Genomic DNA, 19,967 nt, shown 5'->3' with positions numbered 1-19,967 from the left:
GTACTGTGGAATCCTTTGATACAGCCCAAGGTACTAAGGCTGAATCATTTGGAGCTAATCAAATCCTCAAAGTTTATTAATCAGTACAAGAGTCTTGACTTTCTTGAAGAAGTTACGTGATGCCAATTGGTAAGTGGACACAAGAGTGAGGAAAGACGCCGTGTTAGTGAATGAAGAAATAAGGCAACATATTATAGGGCAACGTCTCGACCTCAGCGACCAGATCAATAAACCGGAAGGGCCTCTACATTATCACATTATCGACACAGGGCGACGCGGCAGGGGCGTGTGAAAAGCACGTGATCAATCTCGCTAAATCTGAGACGACATTTCTTTTCTGACCTGATTCAGCTCCTCATGCAGAATTTTCATGGAAGCATCGATGCAAGAAAGCTCATTGACTGTTGTCCAAGCTGTTGTATCTTATGTATTTGTCTGATATTATCATTGTTGAGTCCTCTTTATTGTTCCAATCCATTAAAAAGCAATTGTCGTCCCCTATCCATCTCAAGTCTAAGACAATGTCAGTGGCTGATTCGTACCTGCATCCTGAGATCTGACAAAGCCCCGTCCAGGCTTAAAATCAATCTCCACAACGAGAAAAAGGAAGTGTTGCATTTGGAGCAAACTGAACCCCTTTGGGCTTCCGTTTCTGGGGAATTGTGCAGATATGGAATATTCTACTCAGGGATGAGCCAATGTCTCTCCAAGAAAACCTTATCTTGGAATGGCATACTGAAAGAAGAATGGCTTCACCCATACCCATTTGTTCTTTTCGGCGTAGTGAAACCCACAAGATGAAGCTTCCGCTTCCGTGGCTCAAATCCTTCCTCAATATATATTTCCAACGCCCACCGCGCGGGGCTTGCCTTTTCCTATGAAAGTTTGAGTGTTTCCCCGGGGTTACAAGCATCACTCGTTCTGCTTGAACAGACCGCATTTTCCCTATGATGGGACCACCCAACTTGGCCCAGCTGTTGGTGCTAGGCGCGACGTTTGGATTTGCGGACGCGAGAAAGGGGGGATTTTTTCGAAGAGCGGCAGCTTCTTCGTCTTCTTGCGACCCGGTTACAACAACAATATACCCGACTGTTACGGTCAATGGGGGCGGAGGAGTTACATCGTATGTCAGTGCTGGAACAATAACGGAATGGGTTACAGTTTCGGCAACGGACTGTCAGTCCAGCTCCAGTCTTTCCAGCGCTGCGATGTCGTCCTCCTACTCAGCAGCAATCTCGTCGTCTGCATTTGCCTCGTCCTCGTTTTCTTCTGGATCGCTTTCTTCCTCAATTTATACCTCAAGTCTCGAAATTTCCTCCTCACCGGCCAGCTCAACGGCAGCGGCTTCATCTTTGATGAGCTCGGGAGCTAGTAGTAGTATCTATAGCACAGAGTCATCAGGAGCTATATCATCCACGTACAGCTCTCAGGGATCCTCAGCTTCCCAGAGTGCAAGTCAGAGCTCCTCCCAGGACCAAAGCCCATCGAGTTCACAATCTGCGATGGAGTCCAGCTCCCCAAGTGCAACTCAGTCAAGCAATTTGGCTGCATCAAGTTCCCAAGCTGCCGTTTCCACAACAACACCGCCTCCGCCAACATACACCACGCCGGAAGGCCCATTTGTTGAGCAGGGTTGTTATCAGGATCCAAATGACTCTGGATACCCTCTGGAGAACGTTGGCTACCAAACCCAAGTCACTGATGTCACGGAGTGTCTTAACGACTGCTCGGCAGGCGACTACACTGTTGCCGGTGTGGAAGGAACTACCTGTTTCTGTTCAAACTCTTACGAGGAAAACGCATCGACTTCCGATGATCCCAGCTGTTCCACACCTTGCACAGGAAATGCTAATCAAGTTTGTGCTGGTATGAGAAAGAGGAGTCTCGGTGCCCGCTCTGGAAAAGCTATTGTCGTGTACAAGGTAATTTGATGTTTATATTCGTCTTAGATTTCTGATATCGAAGCTAATCTCCAATAGGTGGTCCCACAATCATCTACATCGGCCGCAATGAGCTCAACTTCCTGCAATCTGCCCGATGTCACAACCACTATCACGCCAAGCGCAAGTCCGAGTGCCGTTACAGTGACTGTGTCTGCTTCTGGCGTGACGTCTTACCTGTCTGCTGCAGGTTCTGCTGTTACTGAGTTTGTCACCGCGAGTTTCTGCTCGAGCTCATCCAGCTCATCGGCTGCACCTTCTTCTAGCCAAGCCCTATCATCTTCTTCTGCTCAACCATCTAGCTCTGCAAGCTCATCGACGGCTGCTGCCACTTCCAGCCAAAGTCTCTCATCATCATCTTCTCAGCCATCTGCTCAGCCATCAAGCTCATCAGCCGTGATTCCGTCTTCTGCTGCGTTGTCTAGCCAAGACCTTTCATCATCTTCAGCTCAGCAGTCTTCCTCAAATATGGAATCTTCTACAATTTCTTCGTCGGCTCTATCATTCTCCGCCCAAGTTTCGGTCTCGTTTTCTTCCTCTGATGTATCATCAAGCCAGATTTCATCATCGGCGCTCTCAACGACCATCCAATCTGTGGCTGCTCAATCTACATCTAATTCACTGGCGGCTGCAAGTTCTAGCACACCACAGGCCGCTGCGAGCTCTAGCATCCCATCCAGTCCCGTGGCAACCTTCGTGCCGGATGTCATTGTTCCCGATGGAGAATTCGTCGAGCAAGGCTGCTACGAAGATGAGACGGGTTCCGGTTACCCGCTGCTTTCGGCTATGGAAGTGAGCAATGTCGGCGACATTGCAGATTGTATCTCTCAATGTGATACAGACTCTTTCGCCTATGCAGGTATTGAGGGAGGCAGCTGTTGGTGCGCCAACTCAGTAGATAGCGGAGCAACACAAAAACCTGGCTCTTGTGATACTCCTTGCCAAGCGGATTCCTCGGAGTTTTGCGCCGGAATGAGAAAGAGAACTGGCGACCATATCATTATTTACAAGGTATGTTCTTTATCTGACTATTTGTCGCAATACTAACCTTTGATAGCTGGGACCTGCGCCAACACATTCGAGCAGTAGCAGTGTAGTCTCTTCTACGGCTATGCCTTCGTCTACTCTGGAATCTAGCAGCATGGTGGCAACCTCGACTTTCATATCATCCGTTGTGACGACCAGTACCTCACTGCCATCTTCATCAATCGGGTCAAGCGCTGCGGTCAGCTCGACCGTTGAACCTAATGTTTCCAGCTTTGCCAGTCAATCAGCCGTAGCCTCGCAGATTTCTGCACAAGGATCGTCCTCATTGTCAAGCAGCCTCGCAGCTCAAAGTTCAAGTCAATTTCAACCAGCTAGTGCTTCAGCGAGTGAGTCCGCCGGTCAATCTGCGAGCCAGTCTCAATCTGCCGCAATGTCTTCGTCCCAGCCTAGCTCCGTGGCTGCTCAAAGTTCAACTCAGGCTCAAGAGAGCTCATCAGCTACCCAATCCGCCAGTCAAACTGAATCCAGTACTCTAGCCGCACAAAGCTCATCCCAATATGGAAGTGCATCAGCAAGTCAGACTCAATCTGGTTCCTTGGCCGCTCAAAGCTCATCAGCGAGTCAATCCGCCAGCCAATCAGTTTTTGCGTCAAGCTCTGCCCAAGCCTCGATAATTCAATCGTCTAGCTTCTCATCAAGCTCAAGTCAAGCTAGTGCCTCCGCCTCGGGGACGACATCTATGGACATATCCTCATCTTCAAGCTTTAGTCAAAGTGCCAGTGCGTCAGCCTCTCTCTCTTCAGAAGCAGCCTCAAGCTTTTCAAGCGCGAGTCAAAGTGCGAGCGCGTCAGGGACTATTGCAGCTTCTTCAAGCTTTGGTCAGAGTGCTAGTGCGTCAGGGACTATTTCATCAGCGGCCGGATCATCCAGTGCCAGTCAAAGTGCGAGCGCTTCGGGGACACCCAGTACTTATGATTCGTCCTCTGCAGAGTCTTCCAGCTTCGGTCAAAGTGCTAGTCCTTCAGCGTCTATGTCTTCAGAGATCTCCACGTCGAATCCCTCGAGCGCCAGTCAAAGCGCAAGCGCCTCAGGAAGTACCTCCATGGACCTGTATTCCTTGCTGTCGTCTTCAAGTTTCCCCTCATCCACACAAAACTTGGCTGCTGCTTCGTGAGTTTACGATTTCTAAAATCCTCCCTTCCAAACAAATATCCACCATCACCCATCATATATAACCAGATGTCCATTGTCTGGCTTCTTCCGGAACTTCTCCATAATTTCACTAAAGATAATGACTAACCTTATCCTGATATAGGTCATCGATTGTATCCACGGGAGTAGGAGCGTCTTCAAGCATGGAGGCCTTTAGTTCAGCCATGGCTTCTGCCTCTGGAAGCAGCATTTATACCTCGGCATTTGTCCAAGACTCGAGTTCTGCGATGGTAACGTAAGTGAACTCTCATCTCCACAAGAGCACCCTGTTCCTTTCTTCTTGACTACTAGCATAATTGCGAGGGTCAGAACCCGAGATAATCCCCCGATTAAAGTCCCTACTGAATCCGGACTTGGAAATCTTTGTTATCCAACTTCCTCTCCACCTGCTAATATGTCCACCCTTAATGCACAGATCGTCAGCTTTGCCAACCTCTTCAGGATCAAGCGCCGCAGTGTCCACGTCCCTCCCTCTAGTATCCTCCAGTGCAGAGCTAAGCTCGACGGCGATCTCGAGCTCTGCAGCAGTCACGTGAGTTGTTCTCTCCTCGCGTCTTCTCCTCGGTCCCTCTATAGAGAGTCCTTCATTTCTATGTCCTGCCTATTGGCTGAGTGTTTGTATGTAATACATCATTCATCGGTTAGGATTGGGTCTTTGCGAATTACCAGCACATGCTAACAACATTTTTTTGTTTGGCTTCTTAGATCATTAACCCAAGCCTCTAGCTCTGAGTCTTCATCGCTAGCTGCCTCAGCCTCGGCCAGTAGTATGTACTACGGTAGCTCTAGCTCAAACTTGGGTGCTGCCTCGTAAGTACTCTCCGTTTCCCAGATATTTATTTGCAAGCTTTGTGGGTTAGAGAAGATCATCAAAGTCACGCTAAATTATAGGTTCTTTTCTATCCTGCGGACCTCTTAAAGTCCTGGTATCTGTCCAACTTCCAAAATGGTGCTAATTCAATTCATCCCAAACTTACAGATCCTCAACTTCATTCTATGCTACAATTGCCTCATCGTCAATGGCTGCTGCTGCGAGCGCTTCTATGAGTGTTTCGCCTGATATTAGCTCTTCTGCGCCTTCGTACGTTCCCTTTATTTGTCTATGAACCTTTCCTTTCAGCCTTTCTTTGTTTTTTGAGACGGATAATCATGACTCGCCGTGTCGAGATATGGTCCTGAAGCCACGATCTTGGTAAGCATAACGTTGTTGACAAATCCATTTCTAGGTCGACTCTTGGTGCTGCTAGCAGTTCAACAACCCCGTCGTCTGCTTCTGCATTGGGATCAGCAAGTCAAAGTGCAGCATTTTCGTCTTTCTCTACCATGATCAATAGCGCTTCTCAAGGTAGCGCTTATTCCTCATCTGCTTTCCCATCGATGACTGCGAGCCAGAGCGTGGCCATTAGCTCTTTCCAGACTGTAGCATTTTCGTCCTTTTCGACGATAATCGAAAGCGCTTCTCAAAGCAGTGCTTATCCGTCGTCCGCTCCGGCATCGGTACCTGTAAGCCAGAGCGCGGCTATTAGCTCTTTACAGAGTGCGGCATTTTCGTCCTTCTCGACCATGATCAGTAGCGCTTACCCATCGGCTCCTTCTGCATCGATATCAGCAAGTCAAAGTGAAAGTATCAGCTCATCACAGAGTGCAGCTGCTTCTTCCTCCAGTATGATTGGTAGCGCTTCTCAGAGTAGTTCTTATCCGTCATCTGCTTTCCCATCGGTGACTGCGAGCCAAAGCGCGGTTGTCAGCTCTTCCCAGAGTGCTGCATCTTCGTCTTTCTCTGCCATGATTTCAGCAAGTCAAAGCGCTGCTTTCGGCTCATCACAGAGTGCAGTAGCTTCTTCTGGCTCCACGGGCCTCTCGGCAAGTCCTAGTTCCTCGAGCTCCCCATCCTCAGTAACACTTTCGGCTAGTCAGTCTACCACCTTGTTTCAATCATCCTCTTCGAGTTCAGCATCCCAATCAGCGGCAGCATCCTCACTATCATCACAAAATCTGGATACCACGTCCTCTGTTTCGTCAAGTTATGCAAGCGCTTCGCAATCGAGTGCTTACCGATCTTCGGCTTCACAAACGCTAGACACCACGTATTCTGCTTCTTCGAGCTACCCAAGCTCTTCCTTGTCAAGCTCAGCATTTGCCTCAAGCTCGCAGACCCTGGAATCCTCCTTGGCCAGCTCTTCAAGCTTCGCAAGTGCTTCACAATTAAGTTCTTATGAATCTTTGACCGCAGCATTAAGCCTCCAAATCTCTTCGAGCTACCCGAGTGCTTCGCCATCGAGTTCTTATGAATCTTCTAGTGCTGCATTTAGTTCACAGACTATAGAATCCTCAATCAGTTCCTCGGCTCTCGCGAGCGCCTCACACTCCAGTGCCTATGAGTCTTCAACTTACACGACTTTGTTTTCCTCGAGCTATCCGAGTGCATCACAATCGAGCTCATACGGGTCTTCAGTTTTAACGTCCTCCTTGTCCACCTCTTCAAGCTTTCCAAGTGTGTCACAGTCGAGTGCATATGAATCGTCAACAGCCGCATTCAGCTCGCAAATCTCTTCGAGCTACCCTAGTGCTTCGCAATCGAGTTCCTATGAGTATTCCAGTGCCGCATCGAGCTCAGAGACTCTGGGGTCATCCCTCACAAGCTCTTCAGCGATGTTGAGTGCTTCACAATCAAGTTCCTATGATTCTTTGACGTCTCCAGAAAGCTCACAAAGCACGGACTCCATGGCCAGCTCTTCGGCCTTCCTGAGTGCTTCACAATCGAGTGCTTATGCGTCGTCAGCTTATGGAAGCTCACAAGCAGTCAGCCCACAGACTGAGGAATCCTCAATTAGCTTTTCAGCATTCCCCAGTGCCTCAGAGTCGAGTGCCTATGGATCTTCTCTTGCGCAGACCAGTAGTTCTTACCCATCCAGCAGTAGCTTTGAGAGCTCTTTGGCCTCGTCCACCCAGGCCGCGAGCAACAGTGTTGAGAGTTCTTTGGTGTCGTACACACAAGCTGCGAGCAGTAGTGCTTACCCTAGCAACGGTATTACAAGCTATTTAGCCTCTTCGAGCCTGGCTGCGAGCAGCAGTGCATACCCGTCCAATATTGAAAACTCTTCGACCTTCTCGTCAGCGCCCCCATCTAGCAGCAGTGTTGAGAGCTCTACAGCCTCGTCTTTCCAAGCCGCGAGCAGTGGTGTATATCCGTCCAGCAGCATTGCAAGCTCTTCAGCCCCACCGAGTCAAGTTGCTAGCAGCAGTGCTTACCCGTCCAGTGTTGAAAGCTCTTTAGCCTCTTCATCCATACAAGCTGCAAGCAGTAGCGCATACACATCCACTAGTAGCATTGAAAGCTCTTCCGCTCCATTGTCGGCATACCCGTCAAGCAGCAGTGTTGAGAGCTCTGTATCCTCGTCTACCCAAGCCGCAAGCAGTAGTTCATACCCATCCGGCAGCAGTGCTCTTCCTTCATCTACTCTAGGCGCGAGCAGCAGTGTATACTCATCCAGCAACATTGCAATTCCTTCAGCCGCACAGAGTCAGGCTGCCAGCAGTAGTGGATACCCGTCCAGTATTGAAAGTTCGTCAGCCTCATCCATCCAATCCGCAAGCAGTAGCGCATACCCATCCAGTAGTAGCATGGAAAGCTCCTCGACCCCGTCAGCATACCCTTCTAGCAACAGTATTGAGAGTTCCTTAGCATCGTCCACCCAAGCTGCAAGCAGTAGTGCATATCCATCTAGTAGCAGTATTGAAAGCTCTTCAGTCTCGCCATACCCGTCTAGCAGCAGTGCATACCCGTCATCTAGCAGCGCTATTGGAAGCTCCTCAGCCTCATCGAGCCAGGCATACCAGTCCAGCAGCATTGTGGAAAGCTCGGCCGCTCCTTCGTCTGTATACCCATCTAGCAGCAGTGCTGGAAGCTCTCCAGCCTCATCGTCAGCATACACGTCTAGCAGCATCATTGGCAGCTCTTCGGCCTCGCCATCAGGAAATCCGTCTAGCAGTAGTGCGTATTCGTCGTCCAGCAGCGCTATTGAAATCTCTTCATCCTCATCGAGCCAGGCCTACGCGTCTAGCAGTACTGTTGAGATTTCTTTAGTGTCCTCGTCGACATACCAATCTATTAGCAGTGTTGGGAGCTCCTATGCTTCCTCTGCGGCATACCAGTCCAGTAGCACCGTTGAAAGCCCCGCCGCTCCTTCCTCTGCATACCCATCCGGCAGCAGTGCTGGGAGCTCTTCAATCTCATCCACGGCATACCAGAGCTCTTCTGCCTCGTCGAGCCAAGCTATGAGCAGCAGTATTGAGAGCTCTTCAATCTCCTCCTCGGTATACCAGACGTCTTCAGCCTCATCAAGTCAAGCAGCGCGCAGTAGCATTGAAAGCACCTTTGTTTTGTCCTCGATATTGTCGGTTTCCTCTTATACCTCAAGCCAGACGGAAGCCTCGTCTTCTTCGGCTATGGAAAGCAGCAGCCAAAGCTCTGGATCGCCATCAACATCAACATCGGTTTCTTCTGAATTTACAAGCCAGACAATGTCAAGCTCTGAAATTTCATCCACGGTATACTCTACACCGATTGAGAGCTCAACAGTCTCCTCAATGGACATGAGCAACACCATTTCATCATCTGTGCCCAGTAGCACTGTTTCTCTCAGCTCCGAGACCTCTCTGGAATCTAGCAGTGTGGAGTCGAGCTTTGTCCCGTCTAGCTCCTTGACTTCGACAGTTCAGTTCGGCTTCACTAGCAGTTCTATGCCATCTAGCACTCTCAGCTCGACAGCCCAATCCAGCAGTACAACGGTGTCCAATAGTGTGGAGTCTAGTTCTATCCCGTCTAGTTCTCTGACTTCGACAGCGCAATCCAGCTTTACCAGCAGCTCTATGCCTTCTAGCAGTTTAACTTCCGTCCAGTACAGCAGTTCCTTGCCATCAAGTTCATCAGTTGTGGAGACGTCAACCCTCTCAAACACTTTGTCTTCCACTTCATCTGAATTATTTTCTGTGAATGTGGGGACGTCCACGGTAGTTTCATCGTCGTCAAGCCTCTCGTCCAATCTTGGTACATCAACATCATCAACAAGCGTTTCTTCTGGTCCTGGGACATTAGTCACCTCGTCTGTACTTACCTCGACTGAGTCATCCTCATCGATTGTAGTCAGCTCAACATTGTCCTCCAGTTCGTCTGGGGCAATGGTTTCAAGCACTTTGTACCTAACTCCATCCGGAACATCGACACAGGCTTTTTCGACTACAATCATTACAAGCTCCATAACGTCCGCACTTTCTTCGCAAACAAGCTCAATTTCGACCTGCGCTAGTCCTATTCCAGCGCCAGTGTGCATGGACAATCACAACAACTGCTACAGGAACATGTTGAAGTATGCGGCGGACGGGATAGGATTCTGTCAAACATATACCACAACTATCAATAACGCTGCTGTGACTGCCCTTCCAACATATGCCAAGAACTGTAAAAATCCGGCTGCAGTCTCATCTGCTTGCTCTTGTCTCTTTGCTCCCACAGGAGGCTGTGCTGTCGCTAGTGCTACCGCTACTTCAACCCCAGCAGTCAATACCTTGACGACATTTGCTACAAGTACGTCTCCTGGAACACTCACAGGAACCACTATGAGCGCCACGCTTCCTAGTTCAAGCACTTGTGCGCCAGATCTTATCAATGGCGGCTTTGAGACCGGCTCAGTTGATCCTTGGGCTTCCTATGGCTTCTCTTCTGCAGTCTCCATCGGATATGTACCTGATACCCATGTTGATGCAGCCGGCAATTATTATCTGTAAGCAAAACTTCCAATCATTCGCTTAGACATAGGCTAATACCTTCTAGTGTTACGTCAGTGGAGGATGGAACTACCGGCTACATTTCCCAGACGGCGACTGTGTGCCCAGGGACGACGTACACAATGACAGCTTCCGCACAACTCGCCGAGCTCCCACCAAGCGTCAACCATCACCGCTCACCAACCTGCACCATTCAAATTTGCGACACGGTGGGTGGAAAGTGTTCTCGTGAAGCTTCCCTCAAAGCCACAGGATTCTCCGAAGTTTCGAAAACGTTCAAAGCAACAAAGACGCAGAGATACGCGACCGTACAAGTCAACATCAAGTGCCCGGACATCGTGCCAGGAGATAGCAACACCGTTTATGTAGACTCTGTCACTCTGGGCTAAAACCGTCATTCATTTAGACATAAATTTTCCTTTGCTTTTCTGGGATAGCGGGTAGACCCATCATCTTTTGTTTGGGATGGGTGGTTTGGAGTAAATACGCACAAATAGAAAGTCCTTTACGATATTTTTTGTTGTGGGATTGTAATAGCATGTTCATTTCTCGTGCAAATCATTCTGCATTGGGTTTCTATGAAAGTTTTCCAAACACCCCGACTTTTGGTGTCCCAAACTTCGGTTGCTCTGGCCGTGATGCTACTCTTTGACGGGGAAAGACCACCAAATCACCTTCAACACCATCACCTAGCAGGCTACCATGACCTTTGCGACGAAATGTTGGTAAATTGGTAGAGCCATGATGCTTATGTTTTTCTCTTCTTCGTGGGACGGGGATTGATGTCATCGAAGGCGGTGCCCGTGAAGTCTGGCCCGGTACCAGGAGTTACCGCAGACGAACCAGAGGCGTTTCGTGCACTAGGACTCTCGTTCGTGCCACCAGCATTATGACCAGGAGTTCCCACAGACAAACCAAGGACGTTTCGTGAACCTCCAGAACCACCCACGTTCTTCCCGCTACCCTTCCGACGGTTGCCATGTTTGGACGCCTTCTCTTCGGCTAGTTTCAACTTCCTCGACCGCTCAGTCGATGCCCGCAGAAAGCATTGCCAAAGGCGATTCAATGCACCTGCTGGCGTGAAGCCTCGCTTATAGAGAAAGCCGTCTCTATATTCCACGTTATAACTGTACATGCGGTGTAGGCAGTTGCGGCATAGTCTTCTTCGACCCAATCTGACTTGTCGACATCAAGTCCCGTGTACCGTTTGATTCCGTTAATCTCTCCGATATGATACGCCGCTTTGACCGCTTCGAGCGAAGGTCCTGCCAAGTTGCCTTTGTCCTTTCGAGGTTTGATACCCTTTTCCCATAATTCATCAAAGAATCGTAGGAATCTGTTCTGGTCCTCCATGAAGTTGGTCAGCTTCTCGGGGCTATCAACCGCGTAGTATCGTGCCATATTTTCCAGTCTGCCTTGATAGGTATTTGCAGCGCTCTCAATGGACAGGCAGTTTTAGCGTGTCCGACAAGAACTGTGCGTCTAGGCTGCTTATGGACATAGTTTTCAAAATGTCCGTCATCTTATCGGCGGACACGGATATCAGTTCAAAAAAACTGCTAATATCCGACTACCCGTCTACTCTAGGGGTAGAAGCCGGGGTGGAGGCTAGGGTGGAAGCTGGCCTAAGGATCAGAGAGATCAAAAGAGCTTAGGGTGCTTGCAACGCCTTAAATATAGGAGGCCTGAGGTGGACGTGACAAGAGCCTGAAGTTTGAGGTTGAAGTTTGAGGTTGAGGCTTAAAATCTAATGTTTGAGACTGAGAATATACTATTTAACAAGTTTTATTTGTCTTGGCAGATAAAACCGTCTATACCCATCTAGAATCGTGATGGTGACGGACATTGGTCTGTCCGGATCCGTACTAGTACAGGTAGTGATGGTTCAGGGCTAAAAAGTGTCCGACCTACCCATTGAGAGCGCTGGGTATTTGCTGGCATTTCCACGTCGGGTGAATATATCACAAAGTCCTCTCCACTGGCTGGATGAGTGCATACCCGGCTTGAGAAAGCTGCGGCATGCTCAATTTGGGTCAGAACTGCTTCCTTCTCCAACGCTTTCCTGTTCACTGTTACCACTAGTCATAAGATATTGGACAGGCTTATACATACTCCAACTCCTGTTCGATCTCCTTGTCAAGATCGGCTGCATCCTCATTCTCCATGGTTCTGGGGACTTGAGCCCACATTGAAGATCGTTGCTGCAGTTCGTCTTCAGAGTTGCGCGTACACACTGGTTAACAATCCTGTTCTCAAAAGCCCTTGTTGTCTTTGTTACATACTTGATTGTGGTGTTTTGACTCTGAGAGTCCATTTTGTGAGAGGTCGTACTCCTATCTTGTGTTTGTCTGTAGGAAGATTTTGTCGCGGAGTTGGAGTTGTGAATTGTCGAGTAAACAAAATAATAAGGCTGTGTGGAGATATGGCAAGGCTGTGACCTATACCCGTTTGGGTTAAGCGCTAGTGCGAGCCCACGGGACAGCGCGTGCCCTCGACAGATAGTGCAGCTGGTGTGTGAGAGATGTTCAGAGACGAATATACTCGATAGTGTTTCGGACAGGACTGGAAGGTGGATGGATTACTGTTGCCTGCAAGTGCAACTGTTCCCTCTTTTTAGCATGACAGCCATCGAGGCAGACCGTTTTTACCTGCGGGTTCAATGCACGCATAGGCTTTTTTTCTTTAATCTTCGAAGGTCAGAAGACGAGTATTTGGCTCACATGAGCGGGAAAGGCGGTTGCTGCCGCAGATCTTTTGGCGTAACGAGAAAATACTTGATTTAGCGGATCCTCCACAAGGTTAACATACTTGGCGCAGATACGCGTAGTTTTGGCTCAGCCTCAATTGCTTTTTGGTATTGGACAATCGATGAACCCGATCCATTCCATCAATAGGCTTTAGCTCTATGCCAATAGGATTTCGAGTGTCGTACCTGCACCAAGTGTTTAGCTCAGCCTTATATGGACGCCTCCGTCCCGGCCACTTCCTTCACTGTAACTCAACTCTCTGCAAATGGATTTCATAGATTATTCCACGTAGAATAATCTTGTCTTGCGGGTGCGTCCTTCTTTCGTAAGCACTAATATCAACCAAGAATGGAGCGACTTGGAACTTGGTTGAAATCCGCCAACAAAGATTGAAGTGGGATCAAGAACTCGAATTTTATGGCGCTTCCAAGTCCTCTGAAGATGTCGTCTTCGTGGAGTTCCTGCCTCTGGTGTCGAACTATGACATCAGTCTCTTGTGTTGAGCGACATGCTTGTAGACTGTGCCTTCCCATTGCGGAAACCCATTTTTGATCTCATGTATAAGAAGGCTTGTTCTGCCCCATGAGTCTAGACAAATAACCCGAGTCTACACATAATATCAGCGTTTCCTTCTCGTAATGCTGCATTCGATATCAATGTATCTTTACTCCAAGATGTTCAAGAAGCTACCAGCTCTCCTCATCTTGGCGACTTCCACGAGCCGCCTCCTCGTTCACGCTCTACCCACATACAGCGACAAAACGATCATATGGTATCCATGCGGTGACAGTACCACAATTCCATACAGCTGCGGAAACTTAACCGTACCACTCGATTACACTGATCATTCTTCTGCCAAGACACTCAGCCTCTCCCTCGTCAAAGTCAACGCAACGAAGCAACCTTCTCAAGGTAGCATTCTCTTCAATCCTGGCGGTCCTGGAGAAATAGGAACGAGCTTTGTTGCGGCGACAGCGGACGTTTTCCTAGCGTACGTTCTATTCTGACATGTATTCAACCTCGAGCTAACCAATGCAGAGTGACAGGTGGAAATTATGACTTGATTGGATTTGATACACGGTAAATGATACCTCAACTGTGCAACGCTCTGCTGAATCTTTTCAGTGGAACTGGCACAACGCTTCCATTCTCATGCTACGCCAGCGATGACGAACGAGTAATCTTCGTACTCAAAGGCCCATTAACGACGAACGCGTCTGCCACTTCGCTCGGAGAATCCTGGGCTGTTGGGCAAAGTCTAGCGCAGAATTGCTATGATAATGCTCGAGATGTGGGCGAGCTTAATTGGGACCGCGTTCGTTGCTAGAGATATGATGCAAATCGTGGATGCATTGCAAGAAGATGGATTGCTGCGTTATTGGGGTGAGCTCAATCATCGTGGGATCAAGAGTGAGGAAGCTGATGATTATAGGGTTCTCGTAGGGTACTGTATTGGGCGAAACGGTCGCGGCTATGTTCCCGGAGCGGATGGACAAGATCGTACTTGACGGTGTTCTAAACCCCACGCAGTATTATGAAGGCCGGTGAGTAGTCCAAATCCATATTCCATACTGATTACCCTTCTTCACCATGCTGACCAGCCCTTCAGTGACATCCAAGAACTCGCAGCCAGCGAAGCCACCTTTGCCGGCTTCTTCGCTTGAGCAGCCTTCGTTGTGTACGCTCGGTGCTATTCGAAGTTATTTTGTTAATGGGACGTTGCCTGCCCCAGGTACGGTGTGTGAACCTAGTGTGGAGTTGTTTTCCGAGTGGACGCTTAGTGGTGAGGCTTCTCAACTTGGAGGTGCGGAGAAGAGAGATCTGAATACGGAGGACGAGGAGCTTTTGAATGCATTGTTGAAGTTTGAAAAGAGGTTCAGGGAGGGAGTCTTTTGATTGTTGGCTTGTTCAGGAGTTGAGACGATTGACCTGGTATAGATAACCAACAACAAGAGAAGATTCTTTCTTAGTGCGCTTGTGGTTAGAAGTCAACTCTCTCTTAAATGCTCTGTACTCGCCTTTGACATTTCACTTTACACCATGAGTCGGGGGACAAACGTGCCATTGTAATTCTCGTAGAGGATTAAGAAGTAAGGTTAGTGGTCGTTCTTTCCCTTCGAACTTGAGACAATAGAAGTAAACGTTTGGGCATTACCCCAAACAGCAAGCACTTCTCACCGGGTGCGATGACCCCTGCTATCAAAACGAGAAAGAACGAGGTAAAGTCACCATTGGGTGAGAATGCTGTCTTTGACTTCTTTCCAGCAATATCTTCACCCAACGTCAACATAAACAACACAACAACATTCGTTTAACAATCACATCACATAATCTAACCACATCTCACTTACCACCGGATATCAATACACACAACCACACCAGCTAACCACAATGGAAAACGTCTCGTTCAATAAGATTAAAGCCCACGGGGAAGCCGTCGATCCACAACCCAGCAGTTTTCATACATGGTACTGGGTCCACGATCAGAATGAAAGATCCCATGTTCCAGAAATCACCTATCTGTTCTCAGAAGAAGATAGACGACAAATACAGGCGAACCCTGCTGCTAGCACTCGCTCCGGCAGACCTTTCAAAGCAAACGTTCCACCACCGCTAGAGTACAACGACTTCTGGGCAGACCAGGGTAGCAGAGAACTTGATGGATATATAGTGCGCCGAGATATTGCGTCCGAGACGTTGGAGCAGCGAAAGAGACGAGCAATTAAGGCAGAGAAGCTCGAGGAGCGCAGGGTGCGAGCTGAGGCTCTCCAGCGGAAGATACACTGGGCTTTCATTGATGCCAAAGCGACTGAGCTCACTGAGGACTTCCTCCGGGCATTGGCAGCGCCGGTCAAGAGTGAGGGTGATAATTGGATCTTAAGATGGTACTGGAGCTCGGGTTTGAGTCTGGATTTGACGATGGAGCCCGACCAGTTGAGGAATGCAATTTGGCCAGATCAATACCTTTCCAACAGATATATATTTGAAGCTGGATACGAAGAGCGTTGCAGGAAGATGGACCACATCGAAGATGCGACCAGACCAACGACTCCGCTGAAGAAGCAACGCATGTGTTCTCCAACAAGGATCACGCAAATGGGAGTGGACGAGGACAAAGCTCTTGACGAGAGGGAACCGGTGTTGGTCCATTATTACAACATGATAGGAGGGGCGTATGTCATTCCTGCGCGGAGGGCAAGACAACAGGAGTCATTCGAAAGGTCGCACATTCGATCGAGTTCTAGATTCGACTTGGTTAATGGACCTGTCAGGACAACAGAGGAAGAGAACAAGACTCAAGATTCGCAACAAGCCACAGAGAGGCCACCCAGCCCTTCTCAGAGAAAATTCATCGAGGTGGGGCTTGCACTTATGCTCAAAAACAGCAAGCTTGGAAAAGTCAAAGGTTTCAAAATAAAGGAAGAAGAAGTCGATGTTGAAATGGTTGATAGAGAGCAGTCAAGCGCAGTTTCCGCCATCGACGAGATCAAGACCGAGGACACGATGGAGATCAAGACTGAGGATATGATGGAAATCAAGCAGGAGACTCGTTCGACGGTCAAAGAAATCTCCTCGGTCGAATCGGCGTGGCATGACATCGCATAGTGTGTCACACACAAAGTGTGAACCAATCACTCGTTGGCTTTCTTCGATGGAGGATCTCACTCAGCAGCCCACTTCTTGCTCGTATCGCATTTCACTGTTCCACGTCTTTCTCGTCGCATTGTTTCCTCTCTTGTTTTGATTTGACCTTTGGCGAAATTACTACTTGGCTCTTTCTCGTAAGTCAATCACCGAGGGGCGCCCAATCGATTGCCCAACAAATGAATGAATGCACTGCAGATGCTCGGATGAACTGACAAACGCTACACCACTGCAGGTACGAGGCGGAATCTCGCGGATATCGACATGGTGGTGGACTGTTGGACTAGCCAAGGCTGGAAATATGCTTAAAGGGCAGCGCCTCCAGCGCCGGCGTCAGTATAGTCAGGGGTAAATCTGCAGTTTCCCCGCAAATTTTCAGCGGTTGGAACTCGGAGACCCAGTCATTTGGCGATCTCTGGGCTCAGCTAAGCATTTTGGGGAGGTGATCACCTTAAGCGACAGCCTTAGCTTACCCCTTTTTGGGCCAACGCAGCGGAATACGATCATAGCAATTTCCCATAGCCCGGAACGTGACATGTGGAAATAGAACTAGCGAGCAAGTGCTTGCGCGAAGGAGGCGTCGAGAAGAGAGAAGTGTAACCTCACTTGCCGGTAAGCGTTGCCCCGTGCTCCACGTTTTCTCTGCTACTCGTGCATGCAATATGAGGTAGGTATATAGAGCTGCTCCCATCTGTTTGCTCTTCCTTTCTCTTTCTCTCTTTCCTCTCCAAGCCAATACTTCACCACACTCATTTTTGTATCTTCGATACAGTTACACTCTTTACCCACTACTTAATTGTTCCTCTCTGAAACTCTTTTCAAGATCAACTTTCTCCCACCTATCAAGATGAAGGCCTCAATTGTTTCTGCCCTCGGGCTCGTTGCTGCTGCCAGCGCATGGAACCAATCCACCACTTCCACTGTATACACCACCTCGGTCTATACCGTTACGTCATGTGCTCCCACTGTGACTGATTGTGAGTTGCTTTCCCCTCTTTCATAAGATAGGTGACAGTACTAACCCTCTATAGGCCCAGCAAAGATCGGAAAGGTCACCACGGATATCATCTCGCTCTACACGACCATCTGCCCCGTCACCGAGACCGAGAAGACCAGCTCCGCACCAATGACCACCTACACTCCATGGACCACCTCGACTGTCTACAGCACCAAGGAGTATACCATCACCTCCGTAAGCCCTCTCTATTTACTCAACGCCAAAGCATAGCTAACAAGGAACCCAGTGCCCACCAGAGGTGACCAACTGCCCCGTCGGCTCCAAGACAACCACAGTCATCACCTCCACCACCTCCTGCCCCATCACAACCGCCACCTCAGCCCCCTATACCGTAATCCCACCCCCAGTCTCAGTCTCCAGCAGCGCGCCTTACACCGTTGTCCCGCCTCCCATCTCCCTCTCCACCTCCTCGGCACCATACACCGTGGTTCCTCCCCCCGTCTCCGCCAGCAGCTCGCCAGTCTTGTCCACAATCACCATCTCAACTTGCGTACCATCTTACTACACGTCCGTCATCACCGTTACCGGCACCCCGGCTTCTAAGACCTGGGTTAGCACTGGAACTGGTGCCCCAGTACCACCTAAGAATACTACCACCCCATACGTGCCTGTCACTGGTGGTGCGGGAGCTGTTAAGGTCGGAGGCGCAATGGCTATTGTTGGGTTGGTTGCTGCTCTTCTGTAAATGATGGGAGATTGGGATTGGGAAGGATGGAAGGAAGGATTCGGGTGATGAAAATATTTACTTTCTTGGTATCGATCTGTTGTGATGCGATGATGACTCGATGAGCTTGTCGGTCGGTCGGGTGCAACAGAGATGTATTTTTGTGTGCTGCTTTGGCATTTTAGTGGATGTATTGTAGGTATGAGGACAATTATTTGATAATTTGTATTGTGTTTTTTTGATTTCGTGGGTGTGAGATGTGAGATGTGATGAAGTGACATGTGGAAAAAGTGATGAAATAAATGGTGGCTGAAGGTGGAAGAAATTGGTTTTTTTTTTCTTGGTCTGAGACGGTGGGTTTCATGGCTTTAAAGGCTGAGATGGAACTCCTTGCTTGGGGTTTCGGAGAGAGACATTGACTTGTAAGTTTGTGAATGTAAACGATTCGAAGCCTGGAAGAAAAGATGCCAGAGGGATTGAGTTTTCTGCTGAGCATCTGGTGAGGAGGAATGACGGTGTTGCTCTTGATAGCGACTCGACTCAAATCACTCGTCAATGAGAAGCAACCTCTCCCAGCACAACTTCTCGAGCTGGAATTGGATCACCATTTTCAATGCATCCAAGAATCATCAAGTAACTACGGAAGATAGCAATGTGATTGCTAAGCAACTGAAACGAGAACTTTCGCAGACAAGACACGAAGTAAGAGAGGAGTTTGTGAAACTTCACTCGAAATTTCGCGACAAGGTGATATATTTCGCGGAAATTGTCAACGCGAAGTATTTCAGAATGCATTTCAGGTATTCGCGCGAGCACGAACTTTGGGAACTATCCGCTGCTGAGATACATCTGGTAACACGAAGGGACAACTTAAAAACAGTGTTAGTCAGGAGAACGAGGTAAAGCGCATGGTGAAAATCGAATGAAGAAGAAACATTTTCAAGAACAACACGTAGACAATCAATACTCCCCTCGCGCAAGGGATACTTGCTCGACCCAACTTCTCGTGAAGATATATCGAAATCCACCCCTCGGCAACCACCTAAGAGTGTACTTGAAACCCCCTTGCATTCCCCCCTAGATTTTTAAATCAACAACAACAACCTCTTCTCCTCAACACCTATACACAAATCCTCCTCTCATCCATCAACAGACGAAATGCGTCTCCCAACCCTCCTCTTCCTCGCTCTCGCAACTCTGGAAGCAGTAGCAGGCCTCGCGTTCGAATGCGGCCACGGCAAACGAGCTATCTGCTGCGGCGGCGTGACTTCGACGCGAATTACACAGGATGTTAAGATTAATTGTATGATTCCCCTTCCCTCACAGATAGAATTGTTGAGCTGATGAGGAGAAAATAGGCCATCCAGCGCATGGAGATCCGGGGCAGCCGTCGGTGTGTATGGATATTGAGGATGCGAGGTGTTGTGCGTCGTTTGTGAGTGGTGTTTCGTTTTTCTTTTGAGAGAGGAGGATGGGGAGAAGGGGATAGAAAGGGCTGATGTGGGATAGGTCGAGCCGGATGCGTGGTTTCGTTGTCCGAGGACGAGAAATTGGAGAGAGTTGTAGGGGGATTTGGGTTTGGGGGGTTGGGATGAGGAATGGCGGTGCTTTGGATTCGAGGCCAACTAGGGTGGAACATATTCAATCGGGTTGGGTTGGTGGTACTTTTCGCTCAAAGCTCGTGATGCTGGATGTTGGGGTTGAGATGCATAATTAGAAGGGTATGGAGACAAGGGTAAACTGAAATTCTGACCTTGAAGTTGTTTTGAGATGTGGTCTTGAAGAAAGTTCGAAGTGATGGCGTCGATCTGATAGCTTTGTAACTCACCACCACTTGTTTCCACCGACTTTTGTAGTCTTCACCAAGATCGTTATTGTTATAGGAGAGTGAAAAGCTCAAGAAGTAAGGATGGGAAGCAAAAAACATCGGAGCAGGGAAACTTCCCACAAAGGCACTAGAAGCTGGA

At 48.8% G+C, this 19,967-nt stretch overlaps 5 protein-coding genes across 5 annotated transcripts; 4 read left to right on the top strand and 1 right to left on the bottom strand.

The window, feature by feature from the left end:
• Positions 1-644: 644 nt before the first annotated feature.
• On the top strand, positions 645-10,459 carry LY89DRAFT_141367 (uncharacterized protein). Its single transcript, XM_018205317.1, has 9 exons — positions 645-1,922; positions 1,980-2,951; positions 2,998-4,097; positions 4,243-4,374; positions 4,555-4,671; positions 4,845-4,949; positions 5,119-5,220; positions 5,366-9,922; positions 9,973-10,459. The coding sequence occupies exons 1-9, from the start codon at positions 948-950 to the stop codon at positions 10,313-10,315; spliced, it is 8,403 nt and encodes a 2,800-aa protein (XP_018068862.1). The 5' UTR covers positions 645-947; the 3' UTR covers positions 10,316-10,459.
• A 215-nt stretch (positions 10,460-10,674) lies between these two features.
• LY89DRAFT_736539 (uncharacterized protein) lies at positions 10,675-11,327 on the bottom strand (the record flags this gene model as incomplete). The annotated part of the gene is made up of 2 exons (XM_018220135.1): positions 10,675-10,997; positions 11,060-11,327. 2 exons carry the CDS (start codon positions 11,325-11,327, stop codon positions 10,675-10,677), a joined length of 591 nt encoding a protein of 196 aa, XP_018068861.1.
• A 2,020-nt stretch (positions 11,328-13,347) lies between these two features.
• LY89DRAFT_736537 (uncharacterized protein) lies at positions 13,348-14,337 on the top strand (the record flags this gene model as incomplete). The annotated part of the gene is made up of 5 exons (XM_018220134.1): positions 13,348-13,664; positions 13,712-13,753; positions 13,799-13,988; positions 14,117-14,217; positions 14,283-14,337. The coding sequence occupies 5 exons, from the start codon at positions 13,348-13,350 to the stop codon at positions 14,335-14,337; spliced, it is 705 nt and encodes a 234-aa protein (XP_018068860.1).
• Positions 14,338-15,064: 727 nt separating this feature from the next.
• LY89DRAFT_736536 (uncharacterized protein) lies at positions 15,065-16,279 on the top strand (the record flags this gene model as incomplete). The annotated part of the gene is made up of 1 exon (XM_018220133.1): positions 15,065-16,279. The coding sequence occupies one exon, from the start codon at positions 15,065-15,067 to the stop codon at positions 16,277-16,279; it is 1,215 nt and encodes a 404-aa protein (XP_018068859.1).
• Positions 16,280-17,165: 886 nt separating this feature from the next.
• Positions 17,166-18,021, top strand: LY89DRAFT_671841 (uncharacterized protein; the record flags this gene model as incomplete). Its single annotated transcript, XM_018213244.1, has 3 exons — positions 17,166-17,295; positions 17,350-17,510; positions 17,563-18,021. 3 exons carry the CDS (start codon positions 17,166-17,168, stop codon positions 18,019-18,021), a joined length of 750 nt encoding a protein of 249 aa, XP_018068858.1.
• Between the last annotated feature and the right edge of the window lie 1,946 nt (positions 18,022-19,967).

This window comes from Mollisia scopiformis (genome assembly GCF_001500285.1).
Source record: "Mollisia scopiformis unplaced genomic scaffold LY89scaffold_17, whole genome shotgun sequence".
NCBI lineage: Eukaryota > Fungi > Ascomycota > Leotiomycetes > Helotiales > Mollisiaceae > Mollisia > Mollisia scopiformis.
The sequence above is the reverse complement of the archived record's forward strand: the minus strand, read 5'-3'. Positions and strand labels throughout refer to the sequence as shown.